Source organism: Petaurus breviceps, unplaced genomic scaffold (genome assembly GCF_028583685.1).
Source record: "Petaurus breviceps papuanus isolate PSGF00001 unplaced genomic scaffold, PetGlider_PUasm1.0 115, whole genome shotgun sequence".
Taxonomy (NCBI): domain Eukaryota; kingdom Metazoa; phylum Chordata; class Mammalia; order Diprotodontia; family Petauridae; genus Petaurus; species Petaurus breviceps.
The window spans coordinates 4,378,516-4,403,514 of NW_027185612.1; the positions used below are offsets into that span (position 1 = coordinate 4,378,516).

At 36.5% G+C, this 24,999-nt stretch overlaps 1 protein-coding gene across 4 annotated transcripts in view; it reads left to right on the plus strand.

Annotated features, from left to right (window-relative positions):
- Positions 1–24,999, plus strand: part of ACTR3B (actin related protein 3B) — a 114,075-nt gene that overhangs the window by 70,439 nt on the left and 18,637 nt on the right. For all 4 annotated transcript variants that reach the window (XM_069084339.1, XM_069084321.1, XM_069084331.1 and 1 more), the window contains one exon: positions 804–896. In XM_069084339.1, the coding sequence (XP_068940440.1) occupies positions 804–896 (93 nt within the window). The remainder of the gene's footprint in view (positions 1–803; positions 897–24,999) is intronic.

Sequence of the window (24,999 nt, forward strand, 5' to 3'; positions counted from 1 at the left end):
CCTCTGGTGTTTGTCATTTTCCTTCCTTCTTTTCTTAGCCAATTTGGTAGGCATGAGGAGGTACCTCAGAGTTTTTAAAATTTGCATTTCTCTAATTATATGTGTTTTAGATAATTTTTTCAAAAAATTGTTGGCTTTGATTTCTTCCTCTGAAAACTTCCTTTTCATGTCCCTTGACCATTTATCAATTGTGGAATGGCTCAGGCTTGTTGATTGATTGATCTCCATTTTACAGATAAGGAAGCAGACTGGGCTGAGAGATGTTGTTACTTATCCAAGGAAAGAAAGCTAGGACATTTCTGAGACCTTGTTTTCAACTCAAATCTTTTTGACTCCATTTCTACCACTGTTCTTTGCTACACATTGCCTCTCTTGATAATACTAAAGCTTTTCTATTTAAAAATGCTTCTGTCTAAAAATAAAAAAAATCCTTAGCCTCTTAACCTAGTTTTGCATTAGTCTTTCATTGGACACAGTTTTTGTGATTGTTTCATAATATTAATATTCCACAAATGTTAGAAAAACCTTAGCTATTCAGGTTAGTTACATGTTTTAATTTCTCTTGTTAGGGTGACTCATTACTTATTCATTATTCATTGTTGGTCTGTCTCTCTTAATTCTTTACTAAAATCACATATTTTATCCTTTGAGGAAGCCAGCTTTTTATTTATACCATTCACATATAATTAGGCTTACTTTGATGTTTCATCCATTCCAGCTTCCTGATATTTGTGCAGTACTTTTCTTGAGAATTTTTTTTTTTCTGAAACAATGTGTAATCTTTCTTATATTTCTTTTTTTAGTTTGCTAATCCAGATTTCATGGAGTCCATTTCAGATGTAGTTGATGAAGTTATTCAGAACTGTCCCATTGATGTTCGTCGTCCACTGTATAAGGTAAAACCTACTTTTGTAAGGTGTTTTCAGTAAAAAATTTTAAAGGCACAAATTATTAGAATTTTACACACATAAATACCGCATGTCATTAGGATTGTTAAACTTATATAATGCTTGGTTACAGTAATTAGCTTGTTTTAAGCCTTGGAGGTGAATTGCCCCTGAGGTCCACACATTTCCTTCCTCTTCAGTTTAGGGAGTTTATTTTAGACAGAAATTTCTAAGTTCAGCCCCAGTTACTCTGAACTCAAGGTAAGAAAATTTCAAATGGTTAGGCAGAGGTTGGACTCTCCACTTAACTTTATATTTATAGCTATTTCTAGTTAAGCCTTGGCCCTTTTGAGGTTGACTTTACTGGAAATGTTTGGGAAACAAAATAGCATATTCTGTTATAGTGTCTGTGAATAAATAGGCACTGGTTGGGGAAGTTGCATAAAAAGCCAACCTTTTCAGAGGATTTCTCTTATCCTAGGTCTTTTGCTCTGACATGCCATTAGCACAGTGGCTTTCTTTGATGGATCTCTTGTCTGCCATAGCTCAGTCCTACCTTTGCTCTTTAGAAGTGTGCTAGAATGTCATGCTTATTCTGTCATCTTGAATTCACACTCATAGAATCTTTATGTCTGGTTCTCCTGAGATACCTTCTTTCTTTTATATAAGGTTCTCAGGACATGACCAAATCTCTTGTACATGCGCTTTGATTGATTCAAGGCTCTACAGGCCCTGTTCATACTCAGTTTTGTTTGACTGATTCAGTCAAGAAATGTTTTTATCTGACAAAGGTAATCACTCGCTTTTTAAAGTGGATTGATAATCAACAATGGAATCACACCCTGACAATTAAAGAGTGTGATTTTTTTTTTTTGGTGGGGTAGTGATATAATAATAATAGCTAATGTTTATATAGTACTTTAAGCATTTTAAAAATATCTCACAAGAACCCTTTTGAGGTAAGTGCTATTATCCTCATTTTATAGTTGAGAAAATAGGCTAGTAGAGGTTAAGGGACTTGCCTTGGGGTACCCAATTATCTTAATACATCATTGCACTGGATATAGTAGATATTGACCCTTCCCATGAGGGAATCAGAGCAATAGAACCATCACCTAACACAGTTCTAACCTATAACATGTCTTGGAAATGTAAATATATATAAACGTCATTTCCACTGTATAGATAGAAATGCTCTTTAGGAAGAATTTGAATTTGGGTCTTTTTGACTCAAAGTCCAGCTCTCTATCCACTTCACCACCTAGCTACCTGTTACATTAAATGCAGTCAAAATGGAGAAGGACTTTAATATTTGGAAACTATCTATTATAGTAAATAAGGAGCATTTCTTTTTGTTATTGTTCTGTCTGAAAAACTGTATTTTAAATTGGATTATGACCATATACATGTAACTAAAAATTAAAAGTAATAATTATGTTTTCTACAATTTCCATGTATATTCTCAATATCATTGACTTTTTGAACTTGTGTATTTTTTATGGTTTTATAAGCTTTTGCTTATATTAGAACTAGACAATAATTATTAGTTCCCATGTCACCAATTTGAACTTTTGAGTAAGTCATATCCTTGCAGTGTTTTCTTCCTAAATTTCTTTTAGTATAGTAATTCTTTTAAAAACAATAAAAAAATTGAATCAATTTAAGTAGTCAAGTAAGTTCTGATGAAGGTTGAAAGTGAGAAGAAAGTGTATCAGTAGACAAATAGTTCTTAGGCATACTTCATGTTTAATGTTTGCTGGGGTAGATCTCATAGCTACTTAATTTAAACTGAGATAGTAAAGGCTTAACAAATAATGAGTTGTTCACTGCATACTAAAACTAAATGTCAGCTCCTATAATTCTGTTGTTCAGCACTTAATTTTAACTATGTTTTCCAAGTAGGTGACAAAGGCAGTAGATAGAATTTGTGTCATGAGGTTGAAGCATTTACCATTTTTTATTTTTTTAATAGTGTTCCAAAAGAAATGAAGTTGCCTATCAACAATTAAATATTGGTCATAAAGACATGCCCTTTCCCCTCAGAACTTCACTTTATTCACTGGAAAATGCCTTGTGTTACTTATAGTATGGTTCCTTTAGTCCATAATGTGACAGTATGGATGATTCATAAAATCATAGGTTTGGAGCTAGAAGGGACTTTACCTAAATTATGTAGTTCAGGTCCCTTATTTTACAGTTGAAGAAACTGAAACCAGAGAGGTGAAATGTTCAAAGTCATACTGGTAGCAGAGTCATAATTTAACTGATGTTATTGAACACCCATTTATCTTAATACATAGTCGTAGTGGATAGAGTAGACACTTTCCCTTCCCTTGAGGACTTCGTAGTAATGAGAGTGATAGAATAGTTATGTAACACAGTTCTAACCCATATCATAGGCATATAAACATAAAATTCATTTACATTGTACAGAAAGAAATACTTAAGAACTGTTCTGGGGTGTTGGAATAACTGGAGCTGAGTGGACAAAGTCATGAAAAAGGTAAAATTTAAGCTGGGATTTGAAAGTAGGGGTGTAATTTGGTAGAAGGGATAGCAGATGATTTTAAGCCAGAAGTATCCATGTGATGGTAGACCATTTGCCTGGTGTAGAAGTAGATTGATCTTGATATAGTAGGAAATAACAGGTAGCTAATGAGCAGTCGTTTAGTAGAGTCTTGAAACATATGACTGAGTTTAGATTTGATACAATAGTAATAACTCACAATTGAAATATCTTTTAGTAAGAAATTGTTTCAACTTTTGCATTTGTATCCCCAGGGCTTGACAACACAGTAGGTGCTTAATAAATACTTGTTGATTGATTTGATGATTCTTAAGACAGATAAAAAAAATTAATGCAAAGAGACAGTAGAAGCTTTTTAAAAATTTGGTCTTTTGAATAAAGAGGGGCATTCCTTTTCCTTACTAATGGAATACCAAAGAATGTTCCTTTCAGACTCAATTTTGCTGATTAAAAGGGGAAAAGACAAAACAATTTTTTTTTTGCAAGGTGGGGAATGCAGGGCAATTGGGGTTAAGTAACTTGCCCAAGGTCACATGGCTAGTAAGTGTTAAGTGTCTGAAGCCAGATTTGAACTCAGATCCTCTGGACTCCAGTGTGGGTGCTCTATTCACTGCACCACTTAGCCACCCCAACAAAAACAGTTTTGAGACTTGGTTGCGTTGAACACTTAAGAAAGCAGTTCCAGAAAGATGATACACTCATTCAAGGCAAAGACTGACTCAGTACTTTGTTTCCCTGCTCCTCCTTTGTTCATGACCAATAGGAAGACTTTGGCGTTAAAATCTTGGGGAACCCTGAATTCCAGAACTATTTTGTTTTGTGAATAATGAGCAAATGAATATTTCCTGGTTAGGGTTTAGCCAGCCATATCCAAACCCAAATGAGAATTTGGTAATATACTGGATAAGCCCCTAGGCTAGGGTGAGTTCTTTTGCTGAGGGGACCCAGCCAAGAAGGTGGGTTGAAGGAGACTAGCCTAGTAAAAGAAAGGCTGTAACTCTCTGCAGTTCCACCTGATGCTTGTAGAGATTGCTGAGAGCCTAGCCAAGGCAGCAGAACTGGAGGACTTACTGAAAGTCCTAGGCTGTGCCTTTATGGAAGAGTGCAGCATTATCCTGGCAGCAGAGAGGCCCACCCAGCAGGAGAGTGGCATGACCCTGCAGCACGAGAGCAGTCTGGCTCTACTACAAAGCAGCCACTACAGCAAAGCGACTGGTCCACTGCAGACCCACACCTGTCAGGGAACTTGGTGAGCATTGTCCCTAAGAGCAGTGAGACTAGCAGTGCCAAGGTCCTGAGGTCTTGTACCCCGTTGCCATGATGCTTACTTTGTATCCACTCTCCCTCATAGAGAGTATATTCCTTGGTAGATGAGTACACCCTGGTTTTATAGGTAGAATGTTGTATAATTATTATTCTTGCTTTGCCTTTTGAGTAAATGCTTTTGTTAAGAGATCAAGTCATCTGGGAAATTTGTTAGTGGTAAACACAATGGTGGGAGCTCAGGAGCTATGCCATTCACAAGGTTTACCCCTAGATCCGTAGTTGTGATTGTTATAGTGCCCACTCCTCCAGGAAGTCCTAGCTTTCTGGTATAAATGAAGAAGCACCGAGAAATGTAAAGAGGAAAGGGGGCAGGGCACCCTCTCTGCTTAGATTACCACACCTGTCTCATTATAGTGGTAGTGATGGTGCTGTGTTGTCTCTGGACTATGGAAACAACTGGTGATACCCTATTCACTAAATCCCAGGGTCTTGTTTCAGTCCTCATCCTTCTTGAACTTTGTTTTGCATTTAGCATTATTACTTCTCTCCTCCTTCAAAGCTTCTCCCTTTGACTTTTGTGATGCTGTACTCTCCTGGTTTTCTTCTTCTCTGACTGCTCCTTCATCACTTCTGCTTGTACTTTTTTTTCTCCTCCTATTGTTCTGTTCTCATGCTTCTCTTTCCACACTGTTCCTTGGTCACCTGACCCACTCCTACTGCTTCAACCAACACCAACATTTTCCTCTAGTCTTGATGGCTTTCTGACTCTGTGTTATATAATTCCAATCGAAATGCCTTAATACATCAGAATCAACATATTAAACTCATGATTTTCTAAATCCTGTTCTTCCTCTGTGTCCTTAATGTCTCTCAGTGGCACCATTGTCCCCAATGCCACCCAAGTTTGAAATCTTTATGTCATTTTTGACTCCTCCCCGACTACTATATCTAATGAATGACTCAACCCTATCTGCTATGCCTCTGCAGTATTTCTTACATTTGTTTCCTTCCTTTTTAGTAAAGTTCATTTTATCGCACTTTAAGATGCATGAATACCTTATTGCTTCAATGGTACCAGCCTTCTTAATGTTCCATTTTCCAATTCTGTGCATTTCATTGGCTCAGGGTTCTAAAAGAAACATTTCAATTTATGGCGACTGTGGAATCTGGAAAGATAGGGAGAAAGAAGGACTTTTTTCCCCGGGAATTCTTGATCTTAGAAGTAATTGTGGAGTAGTTATAATTATACTGAATGGAAGGTAGATGGCACTATGTATCTGCCAAACTAAGATGATTTGAGTCCTTTAGAATGAAAGTAAAATTGGAATCATTAATGTTAAACTGATATTTAATATTGTAGTGATTATTGGAATTCTTATCTTTAAGCATTTATATCTTATTAGATATTAATTTCTATCATACTGGTCAAATGCTTTTAAAAATTAAATTTAATAATTAGTGGTAAATATAGTTTGCATTTTATCAAATCTCTTTCCTTCACAATAATCTACCATGGTCTGTGCAATGCTTTTATTAGAAATGATACTTATGGTACAAAAATTATCCTACTTAGTCTTTCAGTTTACTATTTGAAGTAGCTATTATTGGAATATCTATTTCCATTTTTACAAATAGAGAAACTGACATAGGGCATATTCACACAGTAAGTCACTGTTATAAGTCTTAAGCATGACCTGGTAGCATTAGTGTAATGGGATGAATACAGGTTTCATAGGAGAAGATCTGAGTTTGAATTCTATCTTTGATACTTATTAGTTTGAAGAGATCATGTAACCTCTCTGAGCTTGAGTTTTCTCATCTTTAAAAAATGGATAAATAACATATCTGGTACCCATCTCACAGGGTTTTTATGAGAATCAAAAGAGATAATATGTGTAAGGCACTTTGTAAAACTTAAAAGTACTCTATTTAGAATAGTAATAACATTGTTATTGTTCTGAGTCCCTAGTTCTTAAATTACCTTAATATTAACCTCTAAGGACTTAATATATCACATGGAATATCTGTTTCAACAAATATATATTATGTGGCTTCTATGTGTAAAACATTAGAGTATTTTAATTATTTATTCATTATTGGATTATTGGCTTGCATGAGATTACTTTTTAATAAATCAAATTAATCTTGTGTAAATTATAATTTATCCTCTCTATAATGCTTTCTACTAATGCATAGAAGTCATTATTAGGCAGATTTAAACTAGGACCCTGTTTAGTGGCCTTTATTAACAAAAATACTCAAAGAATCTTGAACAGAACACTTTTTCACTTACCATGTCCTAAGATTTCAGCAGTGGACAGATGAATTGATAACAATGACATCTTAAGGGGCGGCTAGGTGGCACCGTGAATATAGCACCAGCACTGGAGTCAGGAGGACCTGAGTTCAAATTTAGCCTCAGACACTTGACACACTTTCTAGTCATGTGACCTTGGGCAAGTCACTTAACCCCAGTTGCCCTGCCTTACCCCTCTCCAAAAAGCAAAAAAACCCAACAACCCCCCCCCCCCGACATCTTATGTTTATATAGCTTTTAAGGATACACAGAGAGTACATTGAGCCAGGATTCAAGTTGAAGCCTTTTAACTTCAAAACTAATATTTTCTCCACTACAATAATTCATATGTGCTTTAAAGTTTACATATTTCTTTACATAAGTTAATTTTATCTTTATAACAACGCTGTCAGTTAAGTACTATTATTATTTTTTTTTATAAATGAGCAAATTGAGATGGGAGAGGTATATAAGCTTTTATTAAGTATCTATTATGTGCCAGTCACTTTGCAAATATTATCTCATTTTATGCTCACAACAACCCTGGGAGGTAGGTGTTAGTATGATCCCCATTATACAAATGAGGAAACTAAGGCCAAGTGACTTGCCCAGGGTTATAGAGCTCATAAATGTCTTTGGCTGGATTTGAACTCAGTTCTTCCAGGCCCTGCACTCTATCCATGATGCCACTTAGCTTCTAAGTGATGTGTCCAGAGTCACGCAGTTAGGAAGAATGAATTAGGTTTTGAACTTACTTGTGCTTGAGGTAGCATTCTAGCCATGTAACACAAGGTTTGGCTTCCTGTAGCTTTTCTACCTTCTACTTTTTGAAAACTCTTGAACCAAATTGAAATGTTCAAATAATCTTTTTCACCTGCCCTTTTAAGTCATTTTTAAAACAGTGGTGTGAAAAGCAATGGTGGAACACACTTGTAGTTTCTGATTCTGGGGAGTTTGAGCTTTGGAATTTTGAATTGTAGTGTGTTAGGTATCTGCACTAAGTATGGCACCAATAGTGTGAGCTGTGGGAGTAGGGATCCACTAGGCTCTCTGAGTAGAGGTGACTTGACCAGGGTTGGAAATGGGGCAGATTAAAGCTTTGCTGATCAAGAGTGAAATCAGACCCATGGTTTACCTGGGCAAGATAAGGAGACCCAGTCTATAAAAGGTATGCTGCTGCCCGCTTCATCAATAAGCATCTTCCTCTTAATTCGGTCTCCTATTAGTCTGCTTCAGCTTCCTTTTTCTTTTGTTTTCCACTTTTATTTTTGGCCTTCGTTTCTTTAGCCCAGCTAAGAAAGTGTCTGTTTCCTTCATTAGGTACTGTGTTTACTTAAGGCCGATTTCTGTCTTTTCCTGAACAAAGTTTAAATTGTTTTATCCTTCTCAACCCATTTTAACCATCTTTCAATTCAAAGAATGTTTTCCTTAGTGTCCTACCCTTTAGGGGTTGAGGGGACTTTGGAGGTTATCTGGTCATGTAGGTAGTAAGTAAAAGAAAAGTTTGAAACTAGCTTTTTTGACTCCCAAGTCAAATTCTCTACATGCAATACCATGCTGCTTCTAGTTAATTATAAAGGTATACAGAAATATTTTTGGATTTAATGAAAACCAAGAAGCCAGTTTCTTGTCTTACTCTATCATTTCATTCCTGGCCATGAGTTTTCATTTTGAATTTTCTTTTTGGTGGGGAGAAGGCAACATAAGGGATCAAAAAGATGGCAGTTTTACTTTGTCTACATTGCCATCTTCCTCTGTTAGATTATAACCCTTAGAATTTAGGAAGTACGCTCTTTAAATGAAATGTATTTTGGTACTGTTACAGTGCCATACAAATAGAACCTTGTTCTCTTGAGTTTTAGTTAGGCATATTCAATAATCTGTTAAATTTTTTTCTCTCTCACTTTTTTCCTATTTAGAAGCCTATTTGTCATCCATATATGTCAGGTAACTGAGAAGATATCAAAGGAGTTTGTATTTCCAGCATTCCATATTTTTCAGTTCATTACATCAGTTAATCAACAAACATTTATTAAGTCACTCAGTCAATAAACATTTATTTAGTGTCTGCTACTTGCCTGGAATTGTGCTAAGTACTGGCTATAAAAAGAAAGGCAGAAGACAGCCCCTGCTCTCAAGGAACCCTCAGTGTAATGGGGGAGACTACATGCACATAACTGTGCACAAACCTGTTATCCATAAGATAAATTGGAGATTATAAAAACAGGGAAGGTACCAAAAGGATGACTTTATATAGAAGGTAGAATTTTAGCTGGAACTTGAAAGAAGCCAGGAGGCATATACTAAGCTAAGCCCTGGGATACAAAGATAGGAAAAATCAATCCCTGTCCTCAAGGAGCTTACACACTAATGGGGGCGATAACATGTGAGTACATAGGTACACACGCCTTAGTGCGGGTAGAAGGTAATTGGAGAGGGGAATGCGGGAGTGACTGGGATGGTTGGGAAGGCTTCCTGCAGTTTAAATGAGTAGTGAGGGAACCACAAACGTCAAGAAACAGAGATGAGAAGGAAGAGCACTCCAGGCACAATGGTTAGGGAGGACAAAGGCAGGAAAAAGGAGAAAGAGAGTTTTGTGTTTGAGGCTGGTTTCGTTGGATTATAGAATCTGGGAGGGGGGGGACAAGGTATGAGACTACTGAAAAGGCAGGAAGAGACCAGCTTGTGTGTCTGTTGTAAGAAGGGGGTATGCTATGTGCTGTCATAATCATACTTTTACTTTTGAAATGTAGTTATATTTAATAAGCATTTTTGAGCTTCTGCTATATGTAGAATTCTATGCTAGAAGCTGTGGTATATAACATAAATAAGATGTGCCCCAATGGAGCTTATCATTCATTAGAAGGGGAGAGCTATGATTCCCTTATAAGGCATATATGCTAAAGCAGTCAAAGACAGAAAACAAGACCCAGGACATAACCAAGATATTTTCTGTGAGAACAAAGAATTATAGACAAAGCAAATATCCATTGTTTGAGGGAATGATGAAAAACCTTTGAATGTAACAGTGTAGTATTGGGCAGTAAGAAATGATTTACATATATATAAAGAATTCAGGGAAATGTGAGAGGGTTTATATGAACTGCTAAAGAATGAAATAATCAAAACCAATAAAACAATATATATACAATAACTACAACAATGCAAATGAAAAGATCATTAAGAGAAAATTGAAAAAATCAGCTAAGGTTGTAGAAAACAGTGAGTCAGCAAGCATTTAATAAATACTTACTATGTTCCAAGAACTGTGCCAAGTGCCAGGAACACAAAAAAGGGCAGGGTCCTTCCTGAGGAACTCACAGTCTAGTGATAGAAGCAGTGTGCAAACAGCATGTACACGCAATGTATGTGCAGGATAAACTGGAAATAACAAAGAGAGGTAAGACTTCTAGTAGGAGTGGGATTTTAGCTGAGACTTGAGGGAAGCCAGGAGGCAAAGATGTCTAGGAACAGCTAGGTAGCATAGTAGAAAGAGGTCTGGGTCTAGAATCAGGATGACTTGAGTTCAGATATAGCCTCAGACACTTTGTAGCTATAGGACCTTGGGCAAGTCACTTAACCCCAGTTTGTCTCAGTTTCTTCATCTGTAAAATGGTAAGAATAATAGCATCTACCTCTGGGGTGGTTGTGATTTTCAAATGAGATAATATTTGTAAAGTGCTTAGCACAATGCCTAGCACACAGTAGGAACTATATAAATGCTTTGTCATCATCATTATTATTATATGAGGAGGGAGAACATTTTCCCTGCATGATGAGATACATAGAGGACAGTCAGTGAAAAGGCATGGAGTGGGATGGGATATCATGCTTGAGGAACACCAAGGAGGTCAGTGTCGCTGGGTCACAGAGTATGTAGAAGTGGATAAGCCATAAGAAGACTGGAAAGGTGGAAGGAGAGGGGCAGGTAATGAATGGTTTTTGTATGCCAGAAAAAGAGGCGATATGGTCAGACCTGTACTTTAGGATGATTTCTTTGACAGTTGATTGGAGATAGATTGGAGAAGAGATTCTGGTAGGGAGACCAGTCAACAGGTAATTGCAGTAGTCCAGATGTGAGGTGAAGAGGGCCTATATCAGGGTGGTGGCACTTCTCTCAGAGAAGTGGGAATATTTGAGAGATGTCATAAAAGTAAGATCATCAGACCTTTGCAACAGATTGGATATTGAGGTTGAGAGAGAGAGGAGTTGAAGATGACACCTTGATTATGAGACTGGGAGAATATGGTACCCTCAGCAATACTAGGAAGAGAGGAGAGTTCTGAGAAAAAATAGAGTTCAGTTTTATACAGGTCAAGATTAAGATATCTGTGTGATATCCAGGTGATATATCCTCTAGGCAACTGAAGGTGTGATACTGAGAGATTAGGGCTGGATAAATAAATTTGAGAATCCTCAGCATAGAGAAGATAATTGAATCTATGAAAGCTGATAGGAGAGAGAAGAGTCCAAATAAGGAAATATACCCTGCTACTTCCAGCTTAAAGGTAAGAGGACCAGTAGGATAGAATATTTTATATGTTGTCAGATGTAGTTTCTATGTTAGATGTTTTTGCTTAATGGTTTTTCTTTGTCACAAGGAAAGGTTAAGTTTGTAGGAAAAGGTTAAGATAAGGACAGGACGTGTGGTTTTATTGATAGAGGGAACTCCTGGATTTAGAAATTCTTTTTACCAATGCACGTCAGCAGTTGCCTAGCGCGGTGCTTCTTAAATTGTAGGCCATGACCCTGTCTTGTAACTGAATGTGGGGGTCACAAAAATTTTGGCATCAGTAAAAGGTTTCTGAATGCGCAACGACCAAAATTAATTCAAAAATCAAACTCGTAATGAATCTGGGGTGTTTCTGGCAGCACTTGCCCTTGTTGCATCGCACAAATTCACTGCATCCTTGCTTCTGAATACATAACATGTGCACTTTGCACTGTGCATGCCATCATGTCACTCAATGCCAGTGAATGCTGCCAGAAACACCTTGGCTCAGATTCAAGACTATCGTATGTTATGAATTGCAGTGTTTTTACTGTACTTACAAAATCATTAGATGAATTTTGACCTGGGATTAGAACAGAAAACCTAACAGTTTCTGAAATGACCCTAAACATGCTTCTACCATTTTGTATTACATATTTATGGGAAGTGGTGTTCTCAGCATTGATTTTTATAGAATCAAACTGTTGATCAACTTTGAAAAGTGTTGAAGATGTTCTATGTCCTGCAGTATCAAATATTCTGCCAAGATTTAATTCTTTATGTAAAAATAAACAAGCATATCCATCTCATTAGTATGCAACTTTGCTTTTGTCTTTAATAAATGGTAAAATTACATATATACCAAAGAATTATTGTAAAATGAATTTCTTTATGATTTATTATTAGTAAATGTTTGATTTGTATACCTGTTTTATACTTTCACGTAAAAGTTGCTCGGGTAAAAAGGGGTTGCAGGTGGATCAGTTAAGCATTCTGTCTCTGTTCACATAGGTAGTATTTGTTTAAGGCAAAACTTGAGCCCAGGTCTTCCTGACTCTGAGACTAGCTTACTATCCATTATGCAATATGGTTTCTTTCTGAAGTGGTAGGTTGGGATTTAACTGTGGTGTAGAGACAAAAGGCATCAATAAAATCCATTAAAAAAAGTGCTTTTACACATATTATCTCATTTTATAAAATAATCTTGTGAGGTGTGGAAGAAGTTTGTTCTTATTTTGACAAATGAAGAAAGTAAGACTCAGAGAGGTTGTGACTTGCCCAAGAGACAGACTCCAGATCTTTTTATATAGTTTATTTTTAAAAAGCATATTAGTTTTATTAAAATAACAATGTAAGGGGGTGGAGCCAAGATCATGGAGTAAAACAATAATGTAAACTTCTCTTTTTTTTTTTTAAAAAAACCAATTTTCTTGTATACTTTTTTGAAATTTGTTGTAGATATTTTATATACTCATAATGTTTATTTTGATTTTTGCCTTCTTCAGTCTGCGTTACTTCATGTAATTTTTCTGTTTCTTTATATTCTAAATATTTTCAATTTGTTATAATAAAATATACCATGTGGTTGATAGATCAGCATTTATTTAGCTGTTTGTCAATCATTAAACATTTATATTCTATCCATTGTCTTGTTAGTACAGAATTAAGCCACTATGTATATTTTTGTACAGATATGTCTTTTTTCACATCTTACTAATATCTTTAGAGTTTATAGTCTTAATAGTGGTATCATTAGGTAAAAGGATCCTAATTCTTGTTGCATTTCATATTTCCAAAAAAGGTTGCTTCTAGGGTTTAGTTTACATTAACAGATCCTTGGGTAATTTGGATACTGGCAGTGGCACTTCACTCTGGTCCATTTTGAATCATATGATGGAATCCTTGTCTGTTAAAGATAGTTCTTTATTTTTCATAGATTTAAATCCATCTAAGAAGTATTTACAGTTATCCCTTCCATATTGTGGGGGTAAAGGGTATTAATGCTCCCAAAATCTGGAAAATCTACATAACATTTTTTGGCTCTCCCTTTGTAGCAGAGAAGTCTGAGTTTTTTCTTTTTCTTTCATAGGGTGTTTATAGTATCTGATTGTAAAATTTGGGTTAAGAATTTGATCATAGGTTGTCATCTGGCTTTCACATGTTGTCTGTAGCTTCTGCAAAACTCCTTAAAAGTTCTCATTTAATTTCTTATGTCAACCTGTGATACATCAAAACCATGATGGAGAAAGTTGTGATGTGGAAGATAACTGTATTTAGTGTTGCAGTTGAGCTAATTTTTATTTATTTTCTATAGTACTCTTCCTCCTTACTCTGGGCTAAGTGGAGGCTTCTGAATCTGAATTCTGTAAGGAGCATAGTAATGTTATTACTTAATAGTGCTATAGTAAACTCTCTGGATTCTCACATGCTCAAAAACACAGAAGGGAGTGATATAGTTTCATAGATGTCTTCAGACAAGTACCTTCCATGACTGAGAGAATTAATGAAACAAAGAGCATTTACTAAGTTTTTACTGTGGGTGAAGAACTGTGGATATGAATGGAAATATGGTGAAGGTCTTGACTGTCAAAAGAGCTCATACTCTAATGGGAGATACACTGTAGAAGAGGTCTCAGATACAAGTTAAATGGAAAGGTCCCATGGACTATAAAGTGTAGCAGCAAAGCAAATGGTAATGTATCTTCTTTAAAATTGCTTCCACTGGTAAAATCATATCTATTTCTGATATTGAATCATTTGACAGTGCTTTGTTGTCAAGATTTGTGTGTGTGTGTGTGTGTGTGTCTTCAATAGCTGTAGTTGCTTGAGGAGGTGAGGACTTTAGCACCTATAGATGGAGCTACTAGGTCACATCTCCATAGGGCTTGCCACTCTGACTGTGGAGAGTGAACTGGAAGCAGGGCTGGTGATCTGGCAAGTGCTGCTCTTCCATGGCTTTTGGGTTTAGTTTGTCTCCATTGAACAATTTGGAGTTGTTGTTGACTGCTGTAAAATTTCTTTGGATCTTTGAGCAGCATCACATGCTTATAATTTCTCTGGCTGGCCTCCTGCAGAGAAAATTTGAAATTAATTGAATTAATAGGATTATAAAATTATACTTGCTTGATATGGGAGCTAGAAAGTTTTGCTGTATTCTATAACTACTGGTTACCCTCTTTGCTTGGACCAGTTCTCTTACATATATGTGCTTTTTGGTCACAAGGGGGACTGGAAACAGGTTTCAGAGATTGAATAAATCAATACAAATCAGACAGTTGTAAAATGTAAGTCATATTGATGGTAAATCATTAGTATTATCAGTTTTATGAAAAACAGCCACTATTTTTTCATCAAAATGTTGAACAGTATAATCATACTCTGTTGAAATATCCATTGCCAGATGGACCTGAACAATTTCTGTAGCAACAAATCTCAAAGTTGATTTTGACAGCCTTTTAATTTCATCTCTGTACTTCTCAAATATGTCAGTGATGTCAAATTGTGTGGGGATTTCCTATTATGACAATCTTAGAGTGATTATTAGAACTTCATTCATGGCTCATAAGATCAAATTGGAAATAAAATATCTGTACATAAAATATTAATGTTCATATTCATTATCCATGATCACTTCAGTAATAATACTGCTTTATTTAATCCTTTATAATTTTAAAGCACTTTCACATATATCATTTTAAAATTTCATATTGGAGTTTATATAAAAGTCATGGTTTTGAGTAGTATATTATTGCAGTTTAAGGGTTTGCTTACTTTTTTGTTTGCTTACTGGTTGCATGGTACGAGGGTGGTTAGCCAGTCTCCTATAGCCGCCTACATTGGCATGCCTACCCACCCACCCTATTCAATGCACAGTATTTGCTTGGTTCATTTTGCAATAGTCAGAAGAATGAGACAGAGATCAGATAGTGATGCTTAGCAAGCTTTATTAATTAAATATTTAATGCGAATGCGTTAGTAAGTAACTTTATTTGGTTAGTATGCATAGAATGGTATTTGCTTTCCTGGTATTGTTGGGAAAGCAATTCTTCCTTTGAAGTCAGGTATCCATCCTTTGGAGTTAATGGCATCCATGTTTGGGGTTCCTGGGTTGAATGTAGATGGTGCTCTTAATCTTCCTTTAATTGTTAGTTTTCCTCTTCAGTAGAAAGATGCAAAAGTGTTTATTTTGGCATTGTTTTCCAAGTCTTGATTGAATGTGTTTGTGTATTGTGGAGTGAGTCTTAGAAATATTTTTCTAGGCGGGTTGTTTTCACATATGAATGGAGCTGCGGGTTTTAGTTTTGGTCCATCATCATAGTTTCCTTTCTTGTCATAAATTGCTCCGAAAGGATAAAGAGGCCCCTTTGTGTCTACTCCTGTAAATGAGCTATATGTGTTTACTGATGAAGGGTTCACACTAACAACACCTTGTCCAGTTTTCGGGCTCCCATCATTTGGATCTTGAGTTGTGCTTCCACCGCCTGTCTTGGTACCACGAGTCCCTAGTGCTAGATGCCTTTTCCATCATTTGCCTGTTCCCTTGACCTCAGTTGACCTTTGACCTGGTTCACTGGCACCACGTGCATAGCCATATACTCCTCTGAAGCATCTGTTATCCTCTCCTGCCCAATCTCCATCATCTCCATACTTGGGCTCCTACTGGCCTGGCACCCATTGCTGCTCCTCCTCTGTCTGTTTCAGATGCATATTCAGGAAACAGGCGACCTACTCGGTGTTGTCTTTTTCTAATGGCTTCAGAGTAAACTATGTCTGGTCTCCCTGCTCTTGTTCCCCAGTTTTCTTTATCAGACACTAGTTCTGCCATGTTCCCTTGTTCACAGTTTGGTTTGATTCTGGGTGCTCTGCCTAACTTTCTGGTGTCCTGGATGTTTCTACGCAGGTTGCATTTGTTTGCCTTAAATGTGTATTTTCCTGAATACCAACTGTCTCCTGTTCTAAGCATTTCTATTGGTATCGAGTTTTTGAATGTGATGAACATGTTGCCATAATCAGGTATTTTAATTTGTTCGCTGTATCTAGCTCTTGCTTGGGTAGCGCTGTTGAAGAAGTTAAATGAGCTAAAGTAGTAACCAAATTGTTCTAGTTGGTTGGTTTGCCATGGTTTGTAGCCTAGTGTTTCTAGGAGTGTGCCATCACTTGACCATGGAAATATGTTGTTTGTATCTTCTGCTATTAGCATGGTTGCTGTAAGGTCATTTATGTATTGCGTTTGAGGTGGCACTGTTGCTGTTTCTGTTACTGTTTTGATGTAATGTTGAAGATTTCTTGTTCCATGTCTACCAGTTCTATGTGTTTGCATATCCATGCCATATAAGCAAAGTCACTGGGACTCATCCATACTCCCCATGCATTTGCATCTAATTGGAACCACAGAGTTAGTATTTGTGCATGGCCATTGTTTTTCCGTGAGTCATAGTCTGTCCCTGAAACTGACTTTGGCTTGGTTATTTGTAATGTGTATTCTGAACTTTCAGCTTCTTTTAGTATGATGTGTCTTGATGCATTGCAAGTGATTGTAACCCATTCTCCAGTATAGTGCCATTCAGTTGTGTTGTTGTAGTTTCCTGTTGATTTGCTTGCCCCTCCACCACCCCCAGCTATTGCAGGTTTTCCTGGATCACTTGAAAGCAAGGTTGGTTGACCTTCCATGCTTTCTTGTATCTCTGAGTTCATATTTTCTCTGGCTTTTTGTCCTAGTACTTTCATTTTTTTTTTAGCTAAATTAATGAAGATTTGTTTTGGTGCAGGTCTTTTTTTACTTACAGTTTGTTGTGATAGGTGGTTGGTCTTTTGTTTTTTGTTGGTTGGAGCTAGTTCTTGTGCAAGGCCTCTTTTTATTTGAAGGCATTGTTTCCAATCCAGCTACCACAGTCTTTGGCGTTTTCAGTTGCTTTGATAAATTCAGTTGAAATAGAAGTAAGGGTTATGACCCCAGTTGTTGAAGAATATGATAGTGTTCGTCGTGTTTTTCTGCAGCTTTATCACTTGGGTTGGTTGGTTGTCCTTGGTCGAGAGTGTTTCTAGGTTGGAGGTATTTATATTCAGGCAAGGTGTAACCTGTAAGCCAGAGTTACATTTATTAGTAGTGTTTTGGTTTAGATTGGAGCAATTTGAGGTAGTTGGTTAATATATGTAAGTCTTGGCTTACCTCGTCTGGGTCTGTTGATGTTTGGCATCTATGTGAAGGCATTCTCCATTTCCTGGTGGAGCCACCAGTCATCCAACCCAAATCCGAAGTCCTCAGTGTGTAGTTGTACACTGGTTCCTTCGATTGGGTCAGGATTGTTGGTTGGTCCAGATTCAGTGGAGCTGTTGTTAGAGGTATTTGTGTCCTCCTCAGTGGTATCCACTCCTTCTCGTTCTTCCACCTAGCTTACAAGTTCCCAGTTGCTTTTTCCTGTGATGATTAGTGTTAGGCTCCTCCCAGTTCTCTGCCCATTTTGGTACGTCATTCCAATGCTCTATGTATGATGCCATCGTTGGATGGTATCCAAGACTTTCAAGTGTTTTGAAGACATTTGGTATTTCATGGTTTTCGATTAGTCCAAACCTACCATCTAATGTCTTTGTGAGTCTTATGTTGACACATCTATGCTTGATTGGTTTGGTGTGTTCAGGCCTGATTTCACAACTGATTCTTACCACTGTAATGTCTTCATTAGATGTCATTATTACAGGAGTTGGTTCAATAGATTTGCTCCCTTTTCCTTTCTGACCTAATCTGATGCTTTGTCCTGACATGATTGCCTTAAATTGGTTTACTTGTTGACCTAGATTTCCTGCCTCTTCTATCCAGATAATGTTTTTGTTGCAGCAGTCATTGAATGGTCTGGATAATAAAATTGTGTTCCTTCTCCCTAATTGTTTAGTGAGATACTTTGTATGGATTATATTTATTGAGTCTTAGTATTTTGAAGCGTTTCATGTTTTCTAAGTTTTGTGTGGTTATGCATCCTTTTTCTGCTATTAATTCATAAGCAGTCATATATTTTGCCATTCTGAGGAGCACCATTTCCATTATGGTTTTAATGATTATTTCTCCTCCTGGGCTTGCTATCTGTTGTATGTAACCCTCTGGCTGATCAACTATCCAGTTCTCTATGGAAACAATTCTTTTATTATATAGAATACAGATGGTTGATGTCATCGTTTGTTCTTTTTTTGTTTTTTTCTAGTTTAATTTTTTAGTTTGTGGTTCAGTTATTTCTGATTCAATTTCTCTTTTTTTCATTTTCTTTTGGTTTTATTATGTATTCTTTTACTTTTGTTCTGGTGTGGTAGTCTAAGAAGTCAAAGCAGTTGCTCGTATCTATGCTTCTAACATAGAATTCTGTCTCATTTATGTATTGTGGTTCTTTGGTTAGAAAGTAGTGAAAGTAGTTTAAGATAAATTCTTTTTTTTTTTTTGCCTTTCAGAGGGCAATTGGGGTTAAGCAACTTGCCCAAGGTTACATGGCTAGTTTTTTTGTGTGGGTGTTAAGTGTCTGAGGCCGGAACCAAACTTGGGTCCTCCTGACTCCGGGTTGGTGCTCTATTCACTGTGCCACCTAGCTGCCCCAGTTTAAGATAAATTCTTGCATATTTAGTTCTTTAACATACATTTTTTTGGTTTGTTGGTTTTTTTTTTTTAGCACATCAGATCTACCCATTCATGCTCTTCTACAAGTTTTCTAAACTCAATGCTTTCCTGAATAGTTAGATTTTTGTTTAGTATAGTTAGTAGGTATTTTCCCCATTCAATTGCTAGTCTTTTTTGTATCCATTTAGCATTTTTGTTGTTATTGTCATTAATGTGCAGTAGCACATGCACATGGCCTCCTATATATCTAACAACCTCAGCCTGCAAAAACATAATGACATCATGTGGTTGTAATTTTCTTACGGTGAAGAAATTAAACAAGCATTTTTGTGTAGTAGCTAGTAAGTTACTCAAGATTGCTTGTTCTTCGGTTGCTGTTTGCACAGTATCGATGCATTCTGTAGCTCTGATGTGTCCATCTGTAATTTCGGCTATGTCTTTTTGCTTGCTTTTTTTGTTGTAGTTCTTCCAAGTGATCTCAGTTGAATTAATTGTGCAGTCTTTGGTCTTGAATACCAGGCCAATGCAGTTTATATCTGCTTCTTTTTTGAGCCATTCAATTGCCTTGTACACTCCTTTGGTATTTTGAGCTGTCATGGTTAGTTTTGTTTTGCAGTGCATCCCTTATATAGCGTTAATTTGTTTAGTCATGTTCTTGAATTTGGTTGGTTGGACGCAGTTTGTATTGATTTAATTATTGCTCCTTTTTTTTGTGTTTGTTCAAATTGGCTATTTCAAGTCTCTTATCTTCTAAGCAGCCAACGAGCTGAGTTTTGTTAAGAGTGTGAAGCGTGTGAAGATGGTTGGTTGCTTTTTTTGGAGGGGGGGAAAGCAAGGCATTTGGGGTTAAGTGACTTGGCCAAGGTCACCCAGATAATAAGTGTGAAGTGTCTGAGGCCATATTTGAACTCAGGTCCTCCTGACTCCAGGCCAGTGTGCCACCTAGCTGCCCCTTTACTTTTTGATATTCTTCAGGTTTAAATGAAGAATTAAAAAAAAATTTCAGGGTTTGTATTTGATTTTAACTTGATGTGACAAATGAGACTGTATTTAATGTCTTTTTTAATGAATTGAATGAAACTCTGATCATCTAACTTGTTAACTTGTAAAATAAATGCTTTCTGGCAAAATGTTTTACTGGTTAAAGTTATTTGAATGCTACTAGATTTCAAATCAAAATCTTCAGTAGATTTGTTAGAGGGATTAACATTGGGTATTAGGAAAATATTTTTTAATAGGACTACTTATGGGATTCAGTAGTATGATCTGAAAAATGTGCTTATTGTACAAATTTTATATAATGAAAAATCACTTTACTATTGAAATCATTACTTGTAGAATAAAGTACATTGGGATTTCTCTCCCTCCCCATTTTTTCATGATGTATTATCTGAGTGCTTTCAAACTTAAAAATAAAGGAACTTTGTCTTCTTTATACTTGAAAATAATAAGTTAGGTAGACATTTATTACAAAAAGGGATATAAAAGAAATAGAACAGGTCCCATTCTTCAAGATCATTGTTTCATTGTGAGTGAAATCAGTTTTAGTGGGGTTCCATTTAGAGGATATTCTACTATATTGTTTTAATTGTGGTTCAGTGGTCTTAGGAAATAAATAAATTTGTTTCTTTTTAAAAACTGGAACTGTGGATGATTTGGGTGGAGGACATAAGTTGGTGAGGGTAGGAATCCTTTTCCCAATTAGTAAAATGATCTGAATCTGTGATTTAGAAAGAGAAGGAACCTTAAAGGTCATATAGTTCAACCTCATTTTACAGATGAAGAAATCGAGGCCCAAAGAGTCTAAGGTGATTTGCCTATCATCTATATAGTAAGTGATAGAGCTAGTATTTGAACCCAGACCTTCTGACTCCAAACCTAGCAGTCTTTAGATTTGATTCAGTTTTCAGTGATTTTTTCCTCTGTTTTTGTTATTGATTCACAGTTCAATGTCCTAATACAAACTATAGATTTTGTAGGACTAAAGAGCTGGAAAAGTCCAGTGTAGCTGGGAAGACTTTATGGAAAAATTGTATTTGAGCAAAGTCTTAAGAGAAGTATTCTGCTGAATTGTTTTTTTTTCCCCTTTCCTTTTTTTTTTCCTTAAAAGGCAATCAGTACATGATCAAAAGCAGGGGTGTAGGAAGGAGCATTCCATATGATTAGTAATGGAAACAACTGGAGTAGAGTGGAAGAGTTATGGTAATCATAAGATAAGAGTTTATGTAGATAAGATGTAAGGCCCTGAATGTGAAGTTGGAGAATTTGTCCCCTGACTAATAAGCAATTGAAAACTCATGTATAATCTTGGAATAGTGTCATGTTAAGAGTTTGTCCATTTTTGTAGATCTGTTACTACTTGATATAATGAGAACCCAAATTTCACCAAATGCTATAATTGATTATCTTGTCCTGAGTGTTTGTATTATAGTTACAACAGTTGGATCATTGGCTTATCCTGTTGAGTTTTAAGTCTCATTTAGCCATTTGTGGTCCTGTGGAATCTAGTCTACACATTTAATGGTCTACATATCGTCTTTGTGATTTACTGATGGATCTCTTTGTTGTTCTGAGAAATCAGTGAGTGAGACCATTAATAATTTTAAGTGGGGCTTTTAATGAGCCAGCGACTTCCAGGGGTGAACATGACCCAGATTAAGCAGCCCTGAGATGTATATGCTTGGGGATTATATAGACAAAAGCCACAACATAACTGTTACTAAGGGGAAACCACAACTTGACAGTTATTATGAGCACAAAATGTAGCAGTAAGTTCCTTGCCTAATGACCCATTTGTTGCCCAACTGGAAAGTTGGAAAGGCCCCAAGTAACTGGGGGAGGGGGTGCTGTGGGTTCCAGGTGGTAGGTTTGAGCAGGTTGGGCTTTGTTGGCAGGTTTGTGCACGTCTTCTAGGCGAACTTATCCAAGATGGGAGAGATGGGGGGGGGGTTTCACAAAATGGTAGTTATAACATCTTCATGAAGTAAGCTATATCTTCTACCCCTGCTTTCTTTACATGATTTGTGTGGTAAGATTTCTGCACATGGTTCTTTCTGGTGTAGTCTGGGAAGATCACCAGCTTCTATTCTGTGGACCACAGTTTTGATTTGTATATTAGTCTGGCAGCACTTTGGAGATGAACATTTCTGTCCTGTGTTTCATGGATAACTCATCATTTGTCCAGCCATCAATGGTACTGTTTTGTAAGATTAGTAATTTTATGTTGAGTAACAACAGATTCCAGTAAATGAAATTTCACCATTGGTACGAATGTGGCTAAAACTAATGCAGGTCACTTTGGATCTCTTGGTCTATTCTAGAGAGTCAGTGTGGTATGGTGGAAAGAGAGCTGGAGGTGGAATCAGAGAGCCTGGTTTCTGAGTTCACCACTTACAACCTGTCTTCCCTTGGGCGAACTAATTCCCTTTTCTGGACTTCAGTTTCCTCATCTGTAAAATGAAAAGTTTGGACTAGGTGGCTTTCAAAGTCGTCCTTCCTCTCCCGCCAGCTCCAAATCCTATTGAAGTTGGTGACCAAGTTATACATTCTAATATCTCCTTGATCTCCAAGCTATCAGCATGCATTGCATGTTCTGAACACTTGCTATTGCTTATCTGTTTGGGTTTATGAAGGTTGGTTTATAAATTGGTTTGTGGAAATAATCTTTGTAATTGCTATAGCTTTTCTTGAAATTCCAGAACAGCATTTGCTGTTAAAACTCATTAAAATATAAAAAGCAGATGTGTGAGCTATTTGCCATTGATCTTGATTGTGCTTTTCCAAACAGGGTATTGATATTATGTTTTGGGTTTTTTTTTTTTTTTTTTTTTTTTTTTTTTACAGAGGGGAAGGCAGGGCAATTGGGGTTAAGTGACTTGCCCAAGGTCATATGGCTAATAAGTGTTAAGTGTCTGAGACCGGATTTGAACTCAGGTCTTCCTGACTCCAGGGCCAGTACTCTATTCACTGCACCACCTTACCACCCCAGAAATTATGTTTTTAAGGTATTTGCAAGTGATTTGATGGAGGTTATAATTTTTAAAATAACCCAATAATGAAAGCACCCCTTAAAGGTAAGGACATTTCATATTAAGTAGATTAAACACTAGGCAATATTACAGGAGAAATGGGGTATAAAAAGGAGTAAAGGAAAGAAGGGAAGAGCCCACTTTGCCTACTTATTTGTAATATTGTCTTTAAAGAAAATAGATTTTGTTCTCTAAATATATTACTGGGGGCATTTTGAATGCTTCCTTAAATTATTACTTTATCATAACCAGTGATTATTGGAAGAGTTATCTTGTTATACAGGATGTCCTAAAAGTCTTAGTGCAGTTTTAAGCTTTAATAGCTAGAGTTTTACATCTTAATAGCTTAAAACTACACTAAAGCCTTTGGAACACTCTGTGTAGTCTTGCTTGTAGGCTTCATATGTTCTAACCAAACTGGCATTATTTCTGCTTCTCACACATGGCACTTCATCTAGTATTTCTACCTTTGCTCTGGCTATCTCCAGTGCCTGGAATACATTTACTCCTCACCTCCACCTCATAGAATCCATTCACTTCTCTCAAGATTCAGCTCAAGTACCATCATATAAAATCTTAAGTGATCCCATAAACTCCATGTCCTCCCTCCCTACCTTGTATTTTTATGAAGTTTATTCTGCTTATACTTATGCATGCACATGTTATTTCTAAATTGAAATGTAAAGTTCTTAAGAATAGGGATTATTTGACTTTTGTTTTTGTATCTCTGGTACCTAGAACATGTGCTTAGTAAATGCTTTTTAATTGATATCAGGCATTCAACTGCCTCCTACTTGCAATGCTCTAATTTAAAAATAGCTTCTCTGAGTTTTCTCTTTTCTTTTAAATTCATACTGAAATAGAATTTTACAGAAGAAAGGGACATAACTCTCTGGGACAGAATCCTATTCCTGATATGTTAAAGTACAAGAAACAAATGAGGTGGCCATCTGCAATGTCAGTTAGCAGACTCCCAACTTTGCCTACTCCAAACATTTTTTTAGTATGACAAGTAATGTTATTGCTATCACATAATCAAATTTCATATGAGAAAATGACATGCTTGAGAGAATGCCTTTAATTCTAAAAATTTATTAACTATGTTCTTGATGAATAGTTTAAATAATAGGGAATATCATGGGAGAAACCAGGTATAACAAGGAGTGAAAGAAGGAAGGGTAGAATCCACTTGGTCTCTTTATTGGTAATTCCCTGCCTCTTCTTATTCTCAACCCCCTATCCCCAGTTTAAGTGACTTTCAGGGAGACAGACTCTTGTCACCTACATATACTGTTGGGAAGACATTTTTTTTTATTATTTTCAAATGCTTTATTAACTTCTGATTTACATCATTCATTTCCACCAGATTTTGAGTTACAAATTTTCTCCCCGTTTTTTTCCCCTACCCACCGCCCCAAAACAGCAGTCCCACAGGATATCCCCTCCTCCAGTCTGCTCTCTCCCATATTTTCACCCATACTCCTTTCAACTTTTCCAGTAGGGCATGGTGGATCTCTATATGCCCCAGTGCCTGTATATCTTATTTCCCAATTACATGTTAAACACATGTAAAATAGTATTAATAATATTTCCCAATTTACATGTAAATACATGTAAAATAGCATTAATAATAGTATATATATGTAATTTTAAACATTTGATTTTAAAACTTTGAATTCCAGATTCATTCCCTTCCTCCCTTGTCACCCACCCTTAACTGGGAAGATAAGCAGTTCAGTATAGGTTGTACATGTGTAGCTAATGCAAAACAATAACATAGTAGATATATTGTAAAAGACTGACTATATTTCCTTCCCTCCTATCTCACCTTCCACCTGTTCTATTCTCTACTTTGATCCTGTCCCTTTTCAAAAGTGTGTACTTCCAACTTCCCTCCCCCCCC